We start from the raw sequence: 17139 nt of genomic DNA, 5'->3' as shown, positions 1-17139 counted from the left end.
AAATTAGAGAAATGTGGCACAAAAAATGAAGTCGCAGAACATTATACTAATTAAGATTATAAGTTTATATTGATAAACAAGATGATTATAATTTTGTTAAGAACATTACTATACTACAACCTCTTATTTTAAATGATTCAATGTAAACAATCTGCTTTCGTTTTTCTAGTAAGATAGTCCTATGAAAGAATTCTAATAAAATCTAACGTTAAGAAATAGTTCAATAATAAAGCAATGTTTGATACATACAATATATGAGAACTTTCCTTTTGTGTTTAGGATTGACCTTACCTCAAATTATTATTCATACCGGGATCCTGATAGTGCCTGAGTCTCTCATTGATTCCCAGCCACTTGACTGACTGGATTTTTTTTCTTTCTTTTTTTTTTTTTTTTTTTTTTGAGACAGAGTCTCACCCTGTCACACAGGCTGGAGTGCAGTGGCACAATCTCGGCTCACTGCAACATCCACCTCCCGTGTTCAAGCGATTCTCCTGCTTCAGCCTCCTGAGTAGCTAGGATTACAGGCGTGCAGCAGCACGCCCTGCTAATTTTTTATATTTTTAGTAGAAACAGGGTTTCACCATGTTGGCTATTCTGGTCTCGAACTCCTGACCTCAGGTGATCCACCCGCATCAGCCTCCCAAAGTGCTGAGATTACAGGCATGAGCCACAACACCAGCTGACTGCCTAGATTTTTTTAAACCTTTTTATTTTTTAATTGACAGGTACAATTGTATATCTGTATTAGGTACAACATGATATTTTGAATATATGTACGTTGTGGAATGACTAAATTAAACTAACATATGCATTACCTCACATAGTTATTTTTGTGATGAGAACACTTTCCATTCACTGTCTTCAGCGTTTTTCAATAATACAGTATAAGATTATTACCTATAGTCACCACATTACGCAATTGATCCTTGAATTTCTTCCTCTCATCTAACTGAAGTTTTTTGTCCTTTGAGCAACCTCTCCCTAAACAAACCCCCACCCCAACCACCTCCACCACCACTACCTCAGCCTCTGGTAACCACCATTCTACTCTCTAATTCTATAAGATCAACTTTTATTTTTATGTTTATTTTATTTTATTTATTTAGTTTTTTGAGATGAAGTCTCGCTCTGTTGCCCAAGCTGGAGTGCAGTGGCACGATCTCGGCTTATCGTAGCATCCACCTCCTGGGTCCAAGCGATTCTCCTGCCTCAGCCTACCAAGTAGCTGGGATTACAGGCACGCACCACCGTCCTGGCTACTTTTTGTATTTTCGATAGAGACGGGGTTTCACCATGTTGGCCAGGCTGGTCTCGAACTCCTGGCCTCAGGTGATCCCCCTGCCTTGGCCTCCCAAAGTGCCACTGTGCCCAGCCAAGATCAACTTTCAAATATTTTACATAAGAGTGAGATCATGTGGTATTGGTCTTTCTGTGCCTGGCTCATTTCATTTACCATATTTTTAATGCATTATGATTTTTGATTAAGTATGTTCAGATTAATTTTCTTAAAATGAAGAAAGTTGTACTTTAATAAAAATCAGGACATCTCAAACTCAACTGTGTTTCTCAATCAAATGCCGGTTCTGAATTGATGCTAAAAAGAAATATACATTATATATATTTAAATATATATATATTTATTTATAATAGTTATATATACTATATTTATAAATATAAATATTTATTTATACAAATATTTTTAATATATCTATAAATATTTTAAAATATTATATAAAACATACAAATATATAAATATGTATTATATGTGAATATAATATATTCACATATACTATATATTATATGTAAATACAGGTAGATATCATTATTAAATATACATGTAATATATGTATATTTGGGAGTGTTAGGACCTAGCAGATACATATATATATTTAATTTTTTATTTTATTTAATTGGTTTAGAATGCAATCCAAGTATCTGTACTTTGTATAAGTTTCTCAAGGGAGTCTATGCATCCTATGCTTTGGAAAACATGTATTTAAATTGTTGTAAGGAAACCATTTAAAGTGAAATATCTATATAATGGTATAATTTCCAAAAATGCAAAAGAATATAATTTTTCCTTGTGAGAAGAGTATATACTCTTCAAACATTATGGATAATACTGAAAAAATATGTAATATGGTATAAATTCATCACTTACAAATTAAAATATAATAGAAAACACATTTTATATAACTTTTTCCCAAAATATTTTAAAATGCTTAGTGACTGCTTTATGCTTTGAGAGAAATGAAAGGAAATAAGAAAGGAAAACTCTAAATGTAATTCTTTTTCTGAATGAGAAATTAAATTTCAAGGCAGAAGTTAAATTTCATGTATGGTTTGCATCCCCAAAGTGTGAAAATAAGATGGCAGTTCCTTTCCTTTGTGGACTCTAGTTATATACACTGCATGTACATCTTCACTTCAGATAAAAAAAATTTGTAATCATTAAATCCTATAGAGTTTTTTTCATTTCCATGTTTGTTATTAAGTAAATCTAGAAATTAGACAGGATTCACCTATTGCAGTATGAACTTTGTGTAAAGTATTAAAGTGTAGGCAAGGGCTGGACGTGGTGGCTCACGCTTGTAATCCTAACACTTTGGGAGGCTGAGACGAGAGGATCACTTGAGCCCAGGAGTTCGAGACTAGCCTGGGCAACATAGTGAGACCCCCCCATCTCTACTTTTTTAAAATAAATAAAGTGTAGGCAAGATACTGAATTCTAAAATTAAGTCAGCTTTCTACTGGCCACTGACATCAGGTGCTTAGTATCCCAGAACCTAAGTTTCCTCATCTTCAAATAAGGGTAATAATGATATCTACCTATTTTATAGCTTGCTATAAGAAGTTAATAGCCTAATATATTTCAAAGTAATTTGTGAAAAGTAAACAGCCCAAGACTTGCTGCTTTATTTTAACGTGTGCTCTGAAGAATCCCTTTTGCTGTTATTTAGCTGTGTTTTTGTTGTTGTTTTTCAACAATGCAAGGAATTGGGTGGAGAAGCACAACTAGCATTTTGTGGAACTGCCCTTAAACGCAGCACATTTAGTTTCTGGCCCAAAAGCATCCCCCAGAAATTGGGACAATCAAAAATACATTTTCATATATCCAAAAAGCACCTCCCCAGGTAGAGGAACTATAATCAGGTTGAGAACTGCTGCTGAGGACAGAGTTCAGAAAAAGGGGTGGGGGAGGGGGATTCTACTCTGCTTTTGATCTGCTTTAGTTGATAGATTTCTAAATAAATGTTTGCCTGCAGAAAGCATTATGCTGCCAATCATATTCAAAGTTTAAAAACTATAATGGTTAACTAGCTTAAATTGTCATCAAAAGCCATATCTGTCATTTTATAAAAGAATCCATTTTGGGGCTTGTTTCTGCCACAGCCACTCCTGCCTTCAGAGTTCAATCTACCCTCAGGACCCTTCTCCATGGTGATCATATATGCAGGCATTTCCTAGACAGTTGTTTATATCCTTCAAAATCAGTAAAGCTCATCACACTCCATGAATAAAATCCAAGGGCATAGACACCACTCATCTGATCCCTGCAATGTACATGTACTTGTGAGAGGTGACTTTCTTAGAGACTTACTCAGCGTCATAATGAATGATCGAGAAATTGTAACACTGTAAATTTTTCGCTATGGACCCAGAATTCACATCAATGTTATTGTCTTTAGATCAATGTTTGTTGATTCTTCAAACCTGGCTTTTTCTTGGTCAAGCTCACAGCTGATTCTAATTAGTATCGACAGTAGATTCCAGCGCTGTAGCACTTCCAACTAAAGGAATCCCAAAGGAAGTAAAAACTGGAAGTAACTTCCAGTTACTCCCTTTGGGATTTGCCAAAGTAAGGACTTGAAACCAGGTATGAAATCCCAAAGGAGTAATAATAACTTACCCTAGTCTAACTCACTGGTTTGTTGTTGAAGAGAAAATATGGTAAGAATATTAATAGGTGGCATTTATCAAAATGTAATTCCTAGTGTGTGCTAGGCATTCTGCTGAGTGTTTCACACACAAAAAAATCTCCTTCAATCTTCCTGACAACTCTATAGGTAAATATTATTGTTGTAATTCCCACTTAGCAGATGAGGAAAGAACTGAAGCTCAGAGGGGTTTAGGGACTTTTCCAAGATCACTCAGCTTATAAGTGGAGCGGCAGAATCAGAATTCACACCTGGGACTGTCTAGCTTCCTGGCCTCAGCTCCCAGCCAGTGTACTATTCCACCTCCTTAACTGACATGAAGTGTACTGGAAACTCCAAAGTGCCACTGAGACTAGTAGCTGCTATTTTTAGTCTGTAACAGTTTACCTGAAGCACCCAGCTCTCTCTCACAGCACCCTTCACGATGCCTGTCACTCACGGTTGCTTGTGAGCAGCATAAACAACACTATGACATTTTGATGTCTAAGAACATCCCTGTGGGAGAAAATCATAGCTTCTGGTTTTGTTTCAGATTATTGGTCGAGCCTTAAATATTCTCTTCCCTGTCGTTTGGCAAGGTGTCTGCCCAGGGCATTCAGTCCACGCCTCTGAACCTGGCAGTGAATTGGCGATGTGAACCTTCAAGCACTGACCTGCGCATAGATTACAAATACAATACAGATGCAATGACGACCGCTGTGGCCCTCAACAATGTGCAGTTCCTGGTCCCCATCGATGGAGGAGTCACCAAACTCCAGGCGGTGCTCCCACCAGCAGTCTGGTATGAAGCCTCCTGTTCTCTCCACCAAAGGGCTCCTCTGGGTCAAGGGGTCATAGACTTCTTAGCGCTTGTGTGTCCTGTAGGAGGAGATGACAGCGGGCCTGTGTATTAGGGTTCAGGGCAGGAAATAGAAACCGCTGGTAGCTATTTTAAGCAAAAACTAATTCAGCAGGGACTTCAATGCTTACACAATGGTGGAAGTGCTAAAGGAACAGGCTGGATCTCCAAAAATGCCTGCCAGAGCTCTACAGAACTGGCCTGCCACAATCCAGGGAAGGAGAGAAATTAGAAGGCCACCGGTAGAACCACAGAATTCAAGAAGCCACAGCTGTAACTCTGATCCTAGGACCAGCAAGCTCCTATTGGTACCTCCTTAAGTGCCTCTTGGCACCCACAAATTAGAGGCTAGAGTGGACCCCTGGTGTTAGAAGATCCCCACATCTGAGTTCGATTGCTGGTCAGAGGAAAACAGTCAAGAAAGCTGCAGGAGAATGGCCTCTGCCTCCTTTCTGTCTTCTAAATCTCAAACCGTGCATGCAATTACTAAACCTAATTTGTACCTAGGACCCTAACTGCAAAGGCCTCTGAGAAATGTAGTGTTTCATTTTGTAGCCTCTGAACTATAAAAAGGTACACTAGAGAAGGTATGGGACTAGAAACTGAATAGATACATTGTGCCTATATCATCTGTTATAAAGGACTTGTTCTAGAAAGAGCATTTCATTTTTCCATATGACTGTCAGACGCAAGAAGTGGAATTTGTTTTAAAAATGAATGTCAGCCAGATCATGACACCAATTTAAATTACCTTAATTAATTGATTAACTAATACTTCCATCTATCTTCCCATGTATCTGTTTCAGCAAATTTATTTTTTAAAAAATTTTAGCTCTACTTTGTCCTCTAAATGTTCATTTCACCGTTTTCTAGCTAGTTACAATAAGGACAGGGAAAAAAGAGATTTATGTATGTCTGGGAGGGGAGAGAGAGAGAGACAGGGAATTTTTAAATTGTAGTGAAACTTTTCAAGATCTATTTTTAAAAATTAATACTATCCGGAAAAAATAAAAATAAAAAAGCTTAGCATCCACTAAACAAAAACTCTTGGATATGCAAAAACCTTTTACCTAATTCATTTTTAGGAACGCTGAACAACAGAGAATATTGTGGAAGATTCCTGATATCTCTCAGAAGTCAGAAAATGGAGGTAATGGAATCACAAGCTTATTTTATTTAACATGTAAAGCTAAAATGGCTTTTAGGTATTTGCCAACTATTACCCAAAACATGCAGCAACAAAAACAAGCGGAATATTTCACTCCATTTTTGCATTTACTTATTTCAATTAATAAAAGCAAATAATTCTTCAATGAATTCTCTTTTACCCCTTTTCTACAGAGTCCACATCAGACTATCGTTTAGGCTCTTAAGGAGGCATGTTTTCATCCTGTGTCAGATTCCACACTCCCTGATTAGACATTTTTCACTCTCCTCAGATATTAATCATAGGTTGGAAAATACAAGGACTTCCAAGTAGCACATCTTCAAATTTTGAGGTACCATCTCATGGAAGGACACTTTTACCAGTGTGCAAATAGAGTTGCTCATAATATTCAATGATAAACTTCATTTAATCACCATTTTGTCAATGAAGTCTGATTTTGTATGTTAATTTTTTAATGCAATCTCCAAAAGTATATCCAGAATATTACATTGACTGTTACCTTGTAATAATGTTTGTTTTTTTTTTTTTTTTTTAGGGGTGGGTTCTTTGTTGGCAAGATTTCAGTTATCTGAAGGCCCAAGCAAACCGTCTCCATTGGTTGTGCAGTTCACAAGTGAAGGAAGCACCCTTTCTGGCTGTGACATTGAACTTGTTGGAGCAGGGTATCGATTTTCACTCATCAAGAAAAGGTTTGCTGCAGGTAAATGAGTATCTTGATTTTTTCATTTGCATAAATAATGTTGCCTTAGCTACTCTTCCTTAAGAGGAATAGATTGTGATTTTCTCATCTTTTTCCTCCACCTCTTTTCCACTCCCAACCCCCATCCCAATTAGAAAACAAACCAGTTATTGAATGAAGTAGAAACAGGACAATGAAATAGGACAGAGAATCAGGAGTCAGGAGGCTCTGACTTCTAACTCTGTTTCTTAAGTGGGACTTGTTGTTCCCATTATATAGATGTATATACTGAGGTTAATGGAGTAAATCCTACTTTTATTATATTGATGAACGAGACAAATACTGTTTGTTTTTTTGTGGGTTTTGTTTTTTTTTTCTTTTTTTTTTGGTGAGCTGGAGTCTCACTCTGTTGCCCAGGCTGGAGTGCGGTGGCACCATCTCGGCTCCTTGCAAGCTCCACCTCCCGGGTTCACGCCATTCTCCTGTCTCAGCCTCCCGAGTAGCTGGGACTACAGGTGCCCACCATCAAGCCCAGCTAATTTTTTGTATTTTAGTAGAGACGGGGGGTTCACTGTGTTAGCCAGGATGGTCTTGATCTCCTGACCTCGTGATCTGCCCACCTCCGCCTCCCAAAGTGCTGGGATTACAGGTGTGAGCCACTGCCCCCAGCCTTGCCTTTTAATGTATCTCCCACCTGAAAACTTTTTGTTCTCTGACAGGGCTTCATAGAGTTTAGACTTGTCAGGTTTAGCTGAGATCTGGAAGAATCTATTTTTCATTTTAATCACAAACTCAAAGAATCTAGGCCACAGATCAAAAATGGTGACCCATAAGCTGAATGTGGCCATGAGACAAGTTTTATTTGGCACAAACCATGGGGTTTTGTTTTGTTTTTCAATTGGGGGGAGAGGAACTCTCTAATACTAGAGTGATTATACTTTTCAGTGATTTGCTGGGATAAATCCTGGTTTTTCATGTCTGTTGTACTGATGTAATTATTAATTATACCCTTTTCACTCTCGAAAATGATCCAAGTTGGAAAATAAGTTATATGAGCACCCTTTCTAAAATAAGTTGCATTCTCACATCCAGAAATAAATCTCCCAATCTATTCTGGGCAAAGCCCAAACCTCTGCAAATTGTTGATCTATGGAAATGTGAAAAGTCAACTAGCTGATCTGAAAAATTGAAAATTGATTTGGAAACATGTATCTTTTATTTGTATTGTACCTCTAAAGTATGCAGTATCTGGCTCCTAGGGGTAGGGAAGGAGGGATAGAAATGTTACCCATATAATAATTACATTATTGAACTAGCAGATAACCTGTTAACATGTTGTTTTGTTTTGCAGGAAAATACTTGGCAGATAACTAATAAAATCTTATGCAAGGATTTGGAGGATTCATATAATGGAGAACTGATGTATGAGAAACAGGTTTTAATTTTGGTTTGATGAAAACAAACCAATATCTGCACTTGGGATATATCAGGTGGAAAGTCAATGACTTTCAGCTGTGATTTCCCTCACACAATACCATGATGACCAGTCCTACAGTATTTACTTCTAGGTGTAATATTGTTAATGGTTTTAAAATGTAATTATTGTATTTGTAAATTGTACTCTCATTCCAGTAAAGCAGTTAGACACTTGAGTTTTAGCATTTTACCATTCCTGAAATGGATGTAATTCAAACTGTGGTATGTAAATTTAATAGTAGTATTGTTGAATGGCACAATGCTTACAGAGGTAGATTGCATTTTGTCAATATATAAAATTTAAATATAATATTGATAGCTGTCATAAAGGGGGTGCCACACATTAAAGAAACTTAAGTGGAACCAGAAGAAAAAGAAACAAACTTACTTTTCTTCAATCCTTAGTATGTTTTACTCTAGTGCTAAATAAAAATTCTATCTTCAAATGTTTAGTGGGTTAAATTGAGAAACTATTTCAGAAAAAAATTCTAAGGTTACAGCGTATTCAAAGAAAAGCATTAGTTACCACTTTTTAAAAAGCTTTTTTTTCAAACTGCAAATTTCATAAAAATGCAAACTGTGTAAACAGGGCCTCTTATTTTTATAACTTGTGTAAAAAGGGAAAGCAATTCATATTTAAAGTTTAAGTATATTAAATTATAATCAAGAGTAAAGAAGATGTTGAAGTCTTAACTACTTGCCCCTATCTACAGTTTAGCAAATGTGGTGATTGCTGAATAATCAGTCAGACTAAAACCAAAATTGTGATTTTAAGATTTCAAGACTTTCCATAGCTGAACTGGCTAACAACTTTTGCTTAATTACTCTGAATAGATGATCTTACTCATCCAGTATGGGGGAATGATACCTCGCGTCTTCCTCTTTATCCACAGGAAATCAAAACACTGAGACTGAGAATTTTCGGGAAAAAAAAAAAGTCCCCTGTTTAGATCCAGAAGGGTTTTAATCATTGTTTATATCATTTGAGAATGAAAAAATAAGCTTTATAAATGAAATTCTATTCACATTACTGTGTAATAAATTTCCTTTCAGACGATTAAGATTCATTGTATAAAACTGTAAATCTTTGCCATTCTTGGAGAAGCAAGAGGAGAGTTATTAAAAATGTATGTCATTTCATCGTTGCAAGGTATAATAAAAACTGTAATTATTCAATCTGGCCCCACCATATGAACATTTAGAAAGACGATCTTCTTCGGGAGTCTCAATTGTAAAACCTTCCCTCATTCAGATCTGAAAATGTTAGTCTTCCTTTAAGTCCTAGAACTTATTGAAACATAAACCAATTTCTATTATAGGTTATGCTATTAAATAACTATAATTATTAAGTTATTATTTTTATAATTAGTCGTTAAATTTTCATTTTATATCCACTCAAATTTAACAAAGAATCTTTAGCCCCTTTAAATTTTAGAATCAAATTAAATTTTTAAAGTCTTACTTCTAAAATGAGATTGTGACTGGCAATTGTTTACAGTGAAACTTTTTAAATTAATCTTTGTACTCCTCTATTAGTGCTTGCTACCAAAACAATGTTCAAGATGATTTGTTTTACCCCGGGAAAATTCTTAATATTCAACAAACTCTCAGTCGGCTCCCTAAAGCAGTCTGGTGTTGAAGTTTCTTTGAACAAACTAATTAGTATACTCATTTTATGTAAAGGTATCCAATTTGGTTTTGAAACCAAAATAGAAAATGCAAACTTCTAAATTCCATGAAACATGGAATTTATGACACCAAAATCAATGGAGAGTAAGTAGCAGAAAACTGAGAATTGTCCAGCATATGGATATAACAATGTGTTTTTAAGTAATCAATTCATTTAAAAATTTGAATATTAATACAAAGCATATTAAAAAAACATGTAAATATTACTGGTTCTCATGTCTTTGTATTTATATTTTATTTTGTTTTATTTTGTATATATCTGGAATGAATTAGTAATTAAACACAAGGGTTTTTTCCCAAAAAATAATTTTATTGATTTTTTAAAATGTAATTAAAAGCATAGATTACAGTAATCTCTAACATTATTCAAATGTTTCAAGGGACTAAATTAGAAACTATGAAGAAATCCTGTAATTCCTTAACTGGTCTTTATGAAACAGAATGGGAGTCAGCAATTTCAAAATGATTGAACGATGAATAACCAGAACCTCAATAGAAAATGTATCCCTTCATCTCTCAGAAAAGACATCAAATAATAACACAGTAAGCTGGTATCAGGGATTTGTATTTTAACATTTTGTTGTGGTTTTTTTAATTGTGTAGATTATAATCTCCTGTTACGTCTATATCCACAGTACTGTAGAATAAGAATTCATGTCCTGAAAATGATCCTAGGCAATGAAAGAGTCCAGTTATCAAAGACATTAAGTCAGATTCATTTATTCATTTTATTCCCAAGTCAGAATAAAATGAACTAGTAGGTATGAAAACTATTTTCAGTACTAGGGGTTAAAACAAAAAGAAATGGTTCCAGTTAACCAGAACACCATTTCCTGAACGTTATGGTCTTTAAAAGGTTCTGCTTTAGCAAGATAAAAAGTATAAATGATGCTACTTTATTTTGGCAACATGGAAAGTATGTTTTTCTTTTCCAATAAATTCCATATTTTCATGAAATTTTTAAAAATAAATTTTTATTAAGAATTAGTCTGAATTTTATCATAATTGAAATTTATAATTACTAAGAATTAAATTTTTAATCATTTTTAAAGTTGTATTCTTCTCTACACCCACAGCCAAAATGGAAATTCACTGTATGGTATTTGGGAATATATTTCACCTGTAAAAGAAAGAATGTCCACAATTCAAAGGGTTTTGAGTTAATAAATAGGAATCTCTCAGTCAAACTACAGAATTTTTTTCGCTTTATATATTCTTAGTCTGCAAAGTATTTGAGCTATAATTACACATATTTCCACTTCTAAATCTTCTTTTAGAAAGCAGATAACTATAATACTACAGTTGGGTCTACCCCTAACTCCTGCCGTATGATATTGGACAAGTCACTGCCCTTTTCAGTTTCTCATCTTTAGAATGAGGAGTTGGGATTGCCAGTGGTTTTCAAGCTTTTCTTAACAGCAGGGTATTTGTTTCTAATAAAATTGCACATGGAATCCTGGTAGGCAAAACAGCTCAAAGAAATGCAGGAGTTTCTCCAACAGTTTAAATCAGGGCTCCCCAAAGCGTGGTTTAAACACCATAACAACACGCAATGATCTGTCAAGTGTCTTCCAACTCTGAAGTTCCACAGTTGTAATTTATTCAGATAAACCACCTTTTGAGGCTTTATAAGCAAACTTGTAAAAATCATAGTAATTGAATGATACACAATAAAAATTGACAGAGTGTTTACCACGTAGCAGTCACTACAGATATTAGCTCATTTAATCCTCTTATCAATCAAAAACTTGTAAGTATTCTTTTTAATTCCTGTTTTACAAGTGATGACACTGAGGCTTAAATAGAATAATTAATTTCCCCAAAATGACACTGCAGCTGAAAATAACCCAGTTATTCTGACTGCAAAGGAAACGCCTTAATTGCTTTGTCCATCCTGAACAAAAAAAAATCTGTTTTATGTCACCGTACATACTTCATTTGAATGCCAAGGTAAAAGCCACCATGAAAAACCATTACCAAAATAAGGATAATTCCAATAACAAAACTGTCAAAAAAGAATCACTGCTTCTCAAAGTATGATTGGTGTCATCACTTATTAATGTTTTGTATCATCACTTATTAATGATTTTGTCTTGGTCACCACTATGCCTAGAAGATAGTAGGGACTGATAAACACTGTTAAACACCGTAACAACACACAATGATCTATGAAATGTCAACGTCTTCCATCCCTGAAATTCCATGATTCTACTTTACTCAGATAAACCACCTTTTGAGGCATTATAAGGTAACATGTATAATCAAGTTCATACAAGCTATACACAGTAGGCATCGATAAATTTGTATTGACAGCATAAACTTCTAGGGATGGGATTTGGGAATATACATTTTGATAAGTGCCCCAAATTTGAGAATCATTGCTCTAGTAGATCTCTAAGGTCCTTCTTAGTTCTGACATTATATCAGATTTTAAGCATTAAATTCTAAGATGAAAAACATTTTTCTAGTCAGTTTATTTTTCATTCAGTCCACTTAATTGCCTACAATCTTAAAAAAACAAAATATTTTTTTCCTAGGAAAATTCCTATCTTTTTCTTAAAGTTACTCTGTTATGCTATCTCAGTCTCAAAGTAGCCTGAAATGCATTTTCTCATTTTCATATTTCTGTCCTTTTCTTCAATGTCTTAAAAGACTTGAAGTAGAAGGGAGGTTGCAAGCTGTTATTTATTCAAACACAAAATCCTAATAAATGTTTCCTTCTTTGCAAGGGACATTCAGATCTCTAACTTGTGAGTTGAACCTATTTATTTTGTAAGCTTTTGACTTTACAAACATGTGGTATCCTCATTCTAAAAGAGTCGCACCAATATTTTTTCTCAAAATAGCCACAGGCTGTAAATTAAATTGAACAATACAGTAAAATATGCGGATACATACTAAACAGATGAGTGTGTGTGTGTATGTGTCTGTGTTTAAGCTTTTCCTTTTCCAAAAGATTATATATTTGAGCAAAATCCCATTCAGTCTGAATGTACTCATTTTGCCACATGGTTTTCTGATCAGCAATTTTTTTAATAAAAGGAAAGCATGATATATTTAATAATAGCAAAACAAGAGTGATCTCTAAATATAGCCTTGAAAGTTAATGTAATATTATGTATCCATACAATGAGTCAAATTAAATTGTTGATATAAATGTACAAATCAATCCAAGTTACACTGATTAAAGGGACTATTCGAATGACCAGCCTCACCACCTTTTACTGTGTGCACTTTCCTCTTAAGGCTTTATTGTATTTTCCCTGCTCCTTTAGGCTTTTTTATCATGTGGAAACCGTATCTAAATGCCATTCTCTTGCTTATGAATTAAATATGGCTACCATTAATGTTCCTTTTTGTCAGTGGAGTGTATGGCAGGAAAATTAAACAGGAATACATTGCTTAAGTCTCTAAATATTAAAAACAAACGAACAACAACAAACACTTGCCTTTCTCTTGTGTCATTGCTTCAATGTTCTGTCATCTTCTGCAAGCTAGAGTTGCATTGTTGATATCTAATTAAGATCTAAATATCTTTCATGAAGGAATGTTAAATGTAAAGTCTGTTGAGTTGACTATGGTGAATCTCTTGATTGGCCCTCATGTTTAATATCTGATTTCTTTCCTAAATGGGTATGTCTGTGAGGAAAAGATACCTCATAGTTGACATTGACCATGTGTATAATAATTTATTCTCCAGGATTAACTTCTAAAATTATTTTTCCTTTGATTTCTAACTGCCTCTTCTATCCCTAGAGTAATACCTTGCCTATCTTAAATACATCTTTATCCTTGTAAAAAAATGTTTTGGCAAAAAACGAATATATTTTTTAATGTCCCATAATGTTTTAAAGGAAAGAAGTAAAGAGTATTTGGGCTATGCTCACCAATATTCCAGTATTTTACAAATTGTGTTCTGGAAGATATTCATTGTGGTCTGAGAACAAATGGTCCTATACTATAATTCTCTCTCCTTGGACATTAATAATAAATGTTAGTGTTTAATGAAGCTTAAGAAAGTTATTGAATGAGGTAAAAACTTTTTTTTTTCTAAGCACACCTTGAGAAACCTTTGGAAAAGTTTTCTTTTAACACTAGTTTATATATCCTTCAATAATTGTAAATAAAATAACCAGGAATGCTTTGAAAAAATGCTTCTGGAATTTTGTTTTAATTTTAAGGGAATTCCTGTCATTTCAAATGAATTGTTAACTATTTTAAATTTCATTAGTATCTCTTAGTGAATTTAACTTTATCATCTAAAATATTCAAAACAATAAAATTTTTTAAATTGTTTTTGTATTATTTTTAAGGCTTGCACCTATGACCAGCATATCAGACCCCTATCTGTTGAAGATGTTTCCAATTATTTGCAGTGTGGAATTAATGCCAGTGAATAATCTGCAGCAACGTTTTACTAAACAGCTTTAGGAAACTGAATCATGATAGATCCATGTTGACAGTATTTTTACATAAGCTTGTCAGAAATTATATTAAAAACATTTTGGGGAAAGCCAAGAGCTGTGCACTGTTTAGCACAGATTTTGCGAGATTCTATACTCTTAATGAGCATTTCACAGGTTTTTGTTGGTGGTGGTGGTGGTGGTGGTGGTTTTTTTTTTTTTTTTTTTGCTTTGCTTTACTTTGCCAATCAGTTGCTTTTTTAGCAAATCAACAACATTTCTTTAAAAACTTCCTGGGTAAATTGTCTGTTATCATATAGAAAAGAATCAAACTGAATCACTTTACATTTCTCTAAAGATAGTTCAGTTTTTAATCCATCCAGAATTTGTGAATCAGCCTGGTAGATCATAAGCCATGTATAATTTTTAAATGTTCCATTGAATGAGTATATCATACAAATGTTAATTCCATCTCACTCATTCAGTTTTATATTACTTTTATGACTTTTTATCTGGCAAAGTAAATGTTTGATATTATTCATATACCATCACTCTAAGGTATTTTAAATCATACAACAAGTAACTATCACAAGGACCACTGTCCCAAGATCCAAAGTCAGATTTTTTTTTCTTTTCAAATTGCTAGAATGATAATTCATATAGCTGTTTTGACTTTTGATGTAAGAATTTAGTTCTTGCTTTGTTAAATAGACATACATGGAAGAGTTGGCTCCTGTCTAATTCATACTCTCTCTCTCTTTATCTCTCTCTCTCTCTTTCTTTCTCTCTGTGTGTATGTCTCTCTCTCTCTCCTCTCTGTCTAAGGGGAATTGGAAAATTGCTGCTGAATAATTTTTCTTGAAAAAGCCAAGTGTTGATATGATGATATATTAATCTTATCTGTGAACAGAGCCTCACTACAGGCCAAGCAGTAACGTATACAGCTGGCTTTTTAAGCTGTTTGAACATGATTGTTTTTGATTAAAAAGAATTTTTGGTTTTTTTTACTTGTATAGTAAAAGATCATATGAATTAAATGCTCGGATATTAATTTTCATTCCTACTAAGTGGCCATGTAAGGCATTGATTTTTTTAAACTTGAACCATATAAGAAACTAGGAATCTCAGAAAGATTGTGCTGTGTTTCTATAGGTAATGAAATCCTGTCAATTAAGGAAAATGCTGTGTGTAATTTGATTTGGTGGTAGCCTTTATTTAGAGCTCTCTTTGATCTATGTAGCAAAAATAGACTAAATTTCTTTTTAATCTTGTACTGAGTACATAATTTCACAAAAATACCTTGGGTATAAAATATTTATAAAAGGAATTGTGGATTAAAATACTCAAGATACTTTTAAAATGTAGTCAAAATGTTGATTCCCAGCCTTTTTCCTACACGTCTATTTCAAAAAAGTATACTTTATTCTGACAGCCATTACTGCTTAGTCTGTGATGAAAGCTTTACTCCTTCTATGCTGTGCTCAAGAGAAAACCAACAACAGAAGCGAAGGCTTGCTCCTTCACAGGATTGCAGCAAAGCTCTCTGCTGGCAATGGTGACAGGAAAGTGTGTAATTGACTTGTTGAAGATAATCATGAGATCATCTGAACATTACTTGCCTTATAAGTTAGAAATAGTATGGATATCACTTTTTGTAAATAATAATTTTTGTGCTTTTTGTTTATAATTTTCCCAATCACCTATTTCACAAAATCCTGAATATGCAATTATTTATTATGACACATTACTGCAACTAGGGCTCCCATTCCAGAACAAAGTTTAATTCTATATGTAAGTTGTTACTGAAATGTGATTTCTTTTTCTGGAAAATAAATGGAAAATATGAAAATAAATTGAATTGTAAATCTCTTTTACTGCCAGCCTCTTAAAATTTTACCCTCATTTCTGGAAAACTTCATTCCATGTTTAGGGTAGGGATGGTGGGCCAAAGGTCTGACAAAGGTCAAGGGTTTAGAGTTAGACAAATCTCAGCTCTGTGATTTAAGTATCGACTTGAGCATGTTACTCAACGATTCTACATTTCCTTATCTTAAAAAAAGATAGAGCAATGTCCCCTATGTCATAGACGCTGAACAGATTCAATGAGATAATGTTTATCCATCACCCAGCAGTTCCTACCTAGTTCATAGTATATTCAGTCAACAATCCTTTCCTGATCTTATCTTTCCGTGAGTAGGGATTGGGATAGGCAAAAGAACCTATTGTTCTTCTTCCAACACTATCCTAACACTGTGCTCCCCCGGAATCCCAATGTATTACTTTCAGTTAATGCTAATTGCTGCAGGACACTCATCAAGAGCCATGCCCTTGGCTAGGTGCTTGGAGGCATCTTGTGTCTGTTTCCAATGATTGCCCACTACAGGAGGGTCCCTATAGTGTTTATTTTGTTTGCTTTTGGTTTGGGGAGGCCCAATGGGCTTAGGCTGGGGATAGTTGCTAAGGAAGAGGAAAGGCCCATTCATACCAGAAGGTAGGTCCTCAACCCCAAACAGTCTCCATTTCAAAGCTTCTTAGCCATTAACAGGCTCGGAAGAGTCGTGTTAAGGAAAGTGAAAGAACCCAGTCCCGTTTGTAATACATTGGAGTTAAGACCATGAGTTTCAGGGGCCCTGGGCATATTATTTAACATTTTAGAATCTCCAAATCCTTTAAAGGGAGAACATTCCTTTCTTGACAGGACTAGGAATCCCAATGTTTGACGACTAAATCCCAATGTTTGTCGGTATCTGGGGTATCTGGCCAATGTAAGCGCTCAATTACCTCCATCACCCACCGCCTGTGCCTTGGAGGGGGAACGTGTAAAGCAGCATTACGGGTCGGGGAAAGGGCAGGGGCTACTTTACTTTGTCTTTGAGACTCGGATTTCCTGTCCTAGGAAACCGCAGCATTTCCCACTCCTGCCCCCGACTTCTGCGGGGAAAGGA

At 34.8% G+C, this 17139-nt stretch overlaps 1 protein-coding gene across 16 annotated transcripts in view; it reads left to right on the top strand.

Annotated features, from left to right (window-relative positions):
• The window catches only part of SGIP1 (SH3GL interacting endocytic adaptor 1), a 225315-nt gene extending 209890 nt beyond the window's left edge, over positions 1–15425 (top strand). For all 16 annotated transcript variants that reach the window (XM_073007221.1, XM_038001163.2, XM_038001198.2 and 13 more), the window contains 4 exons: positions 4520–4722; positions 5865–5929; positions 6483–6647; positions 7978–15425. In XM_073007221.1, coding sequence (XP_072863322.1) covers positions 4520–4722; positions 5865–5929; positions 6483–6647; positions 7978–8000 — 456 coding nt within the window. In that variant the 3' untranslated portion in view covers positions 8001–15425. The remainder of the gene's footprint in view (positions 1–4519; positions 4723–5864; positions 5930–6482; positions 6648–7977) is intronic.
• The last annotated feature ends 1714 nt before the right edge of the window (positions 15426–17139 follow it).

The sequence above is a fragment of the Chlorocebus sabaeus genome, chromosome 20 (assembly GCF_047675955.1).
Source record: "Chlorocebus sabaeus isolate Y175 chromosome 20, mChlSab1.0.hap1, whole genome shotgun sequence".
In the NCBI taxonomy this organism is placed as follows: Eukaryota; Metazoa; Chordata; class Mammalia; order Primates; family Cercopithecidae; genus Chlorocebus; species Chlorocebus sabaeus.
The sequence above is the reverse complement of the archived record's forward strand: the minus strand, read 5'-3'. Positions and strand labels throughout refer to the sequence as shown.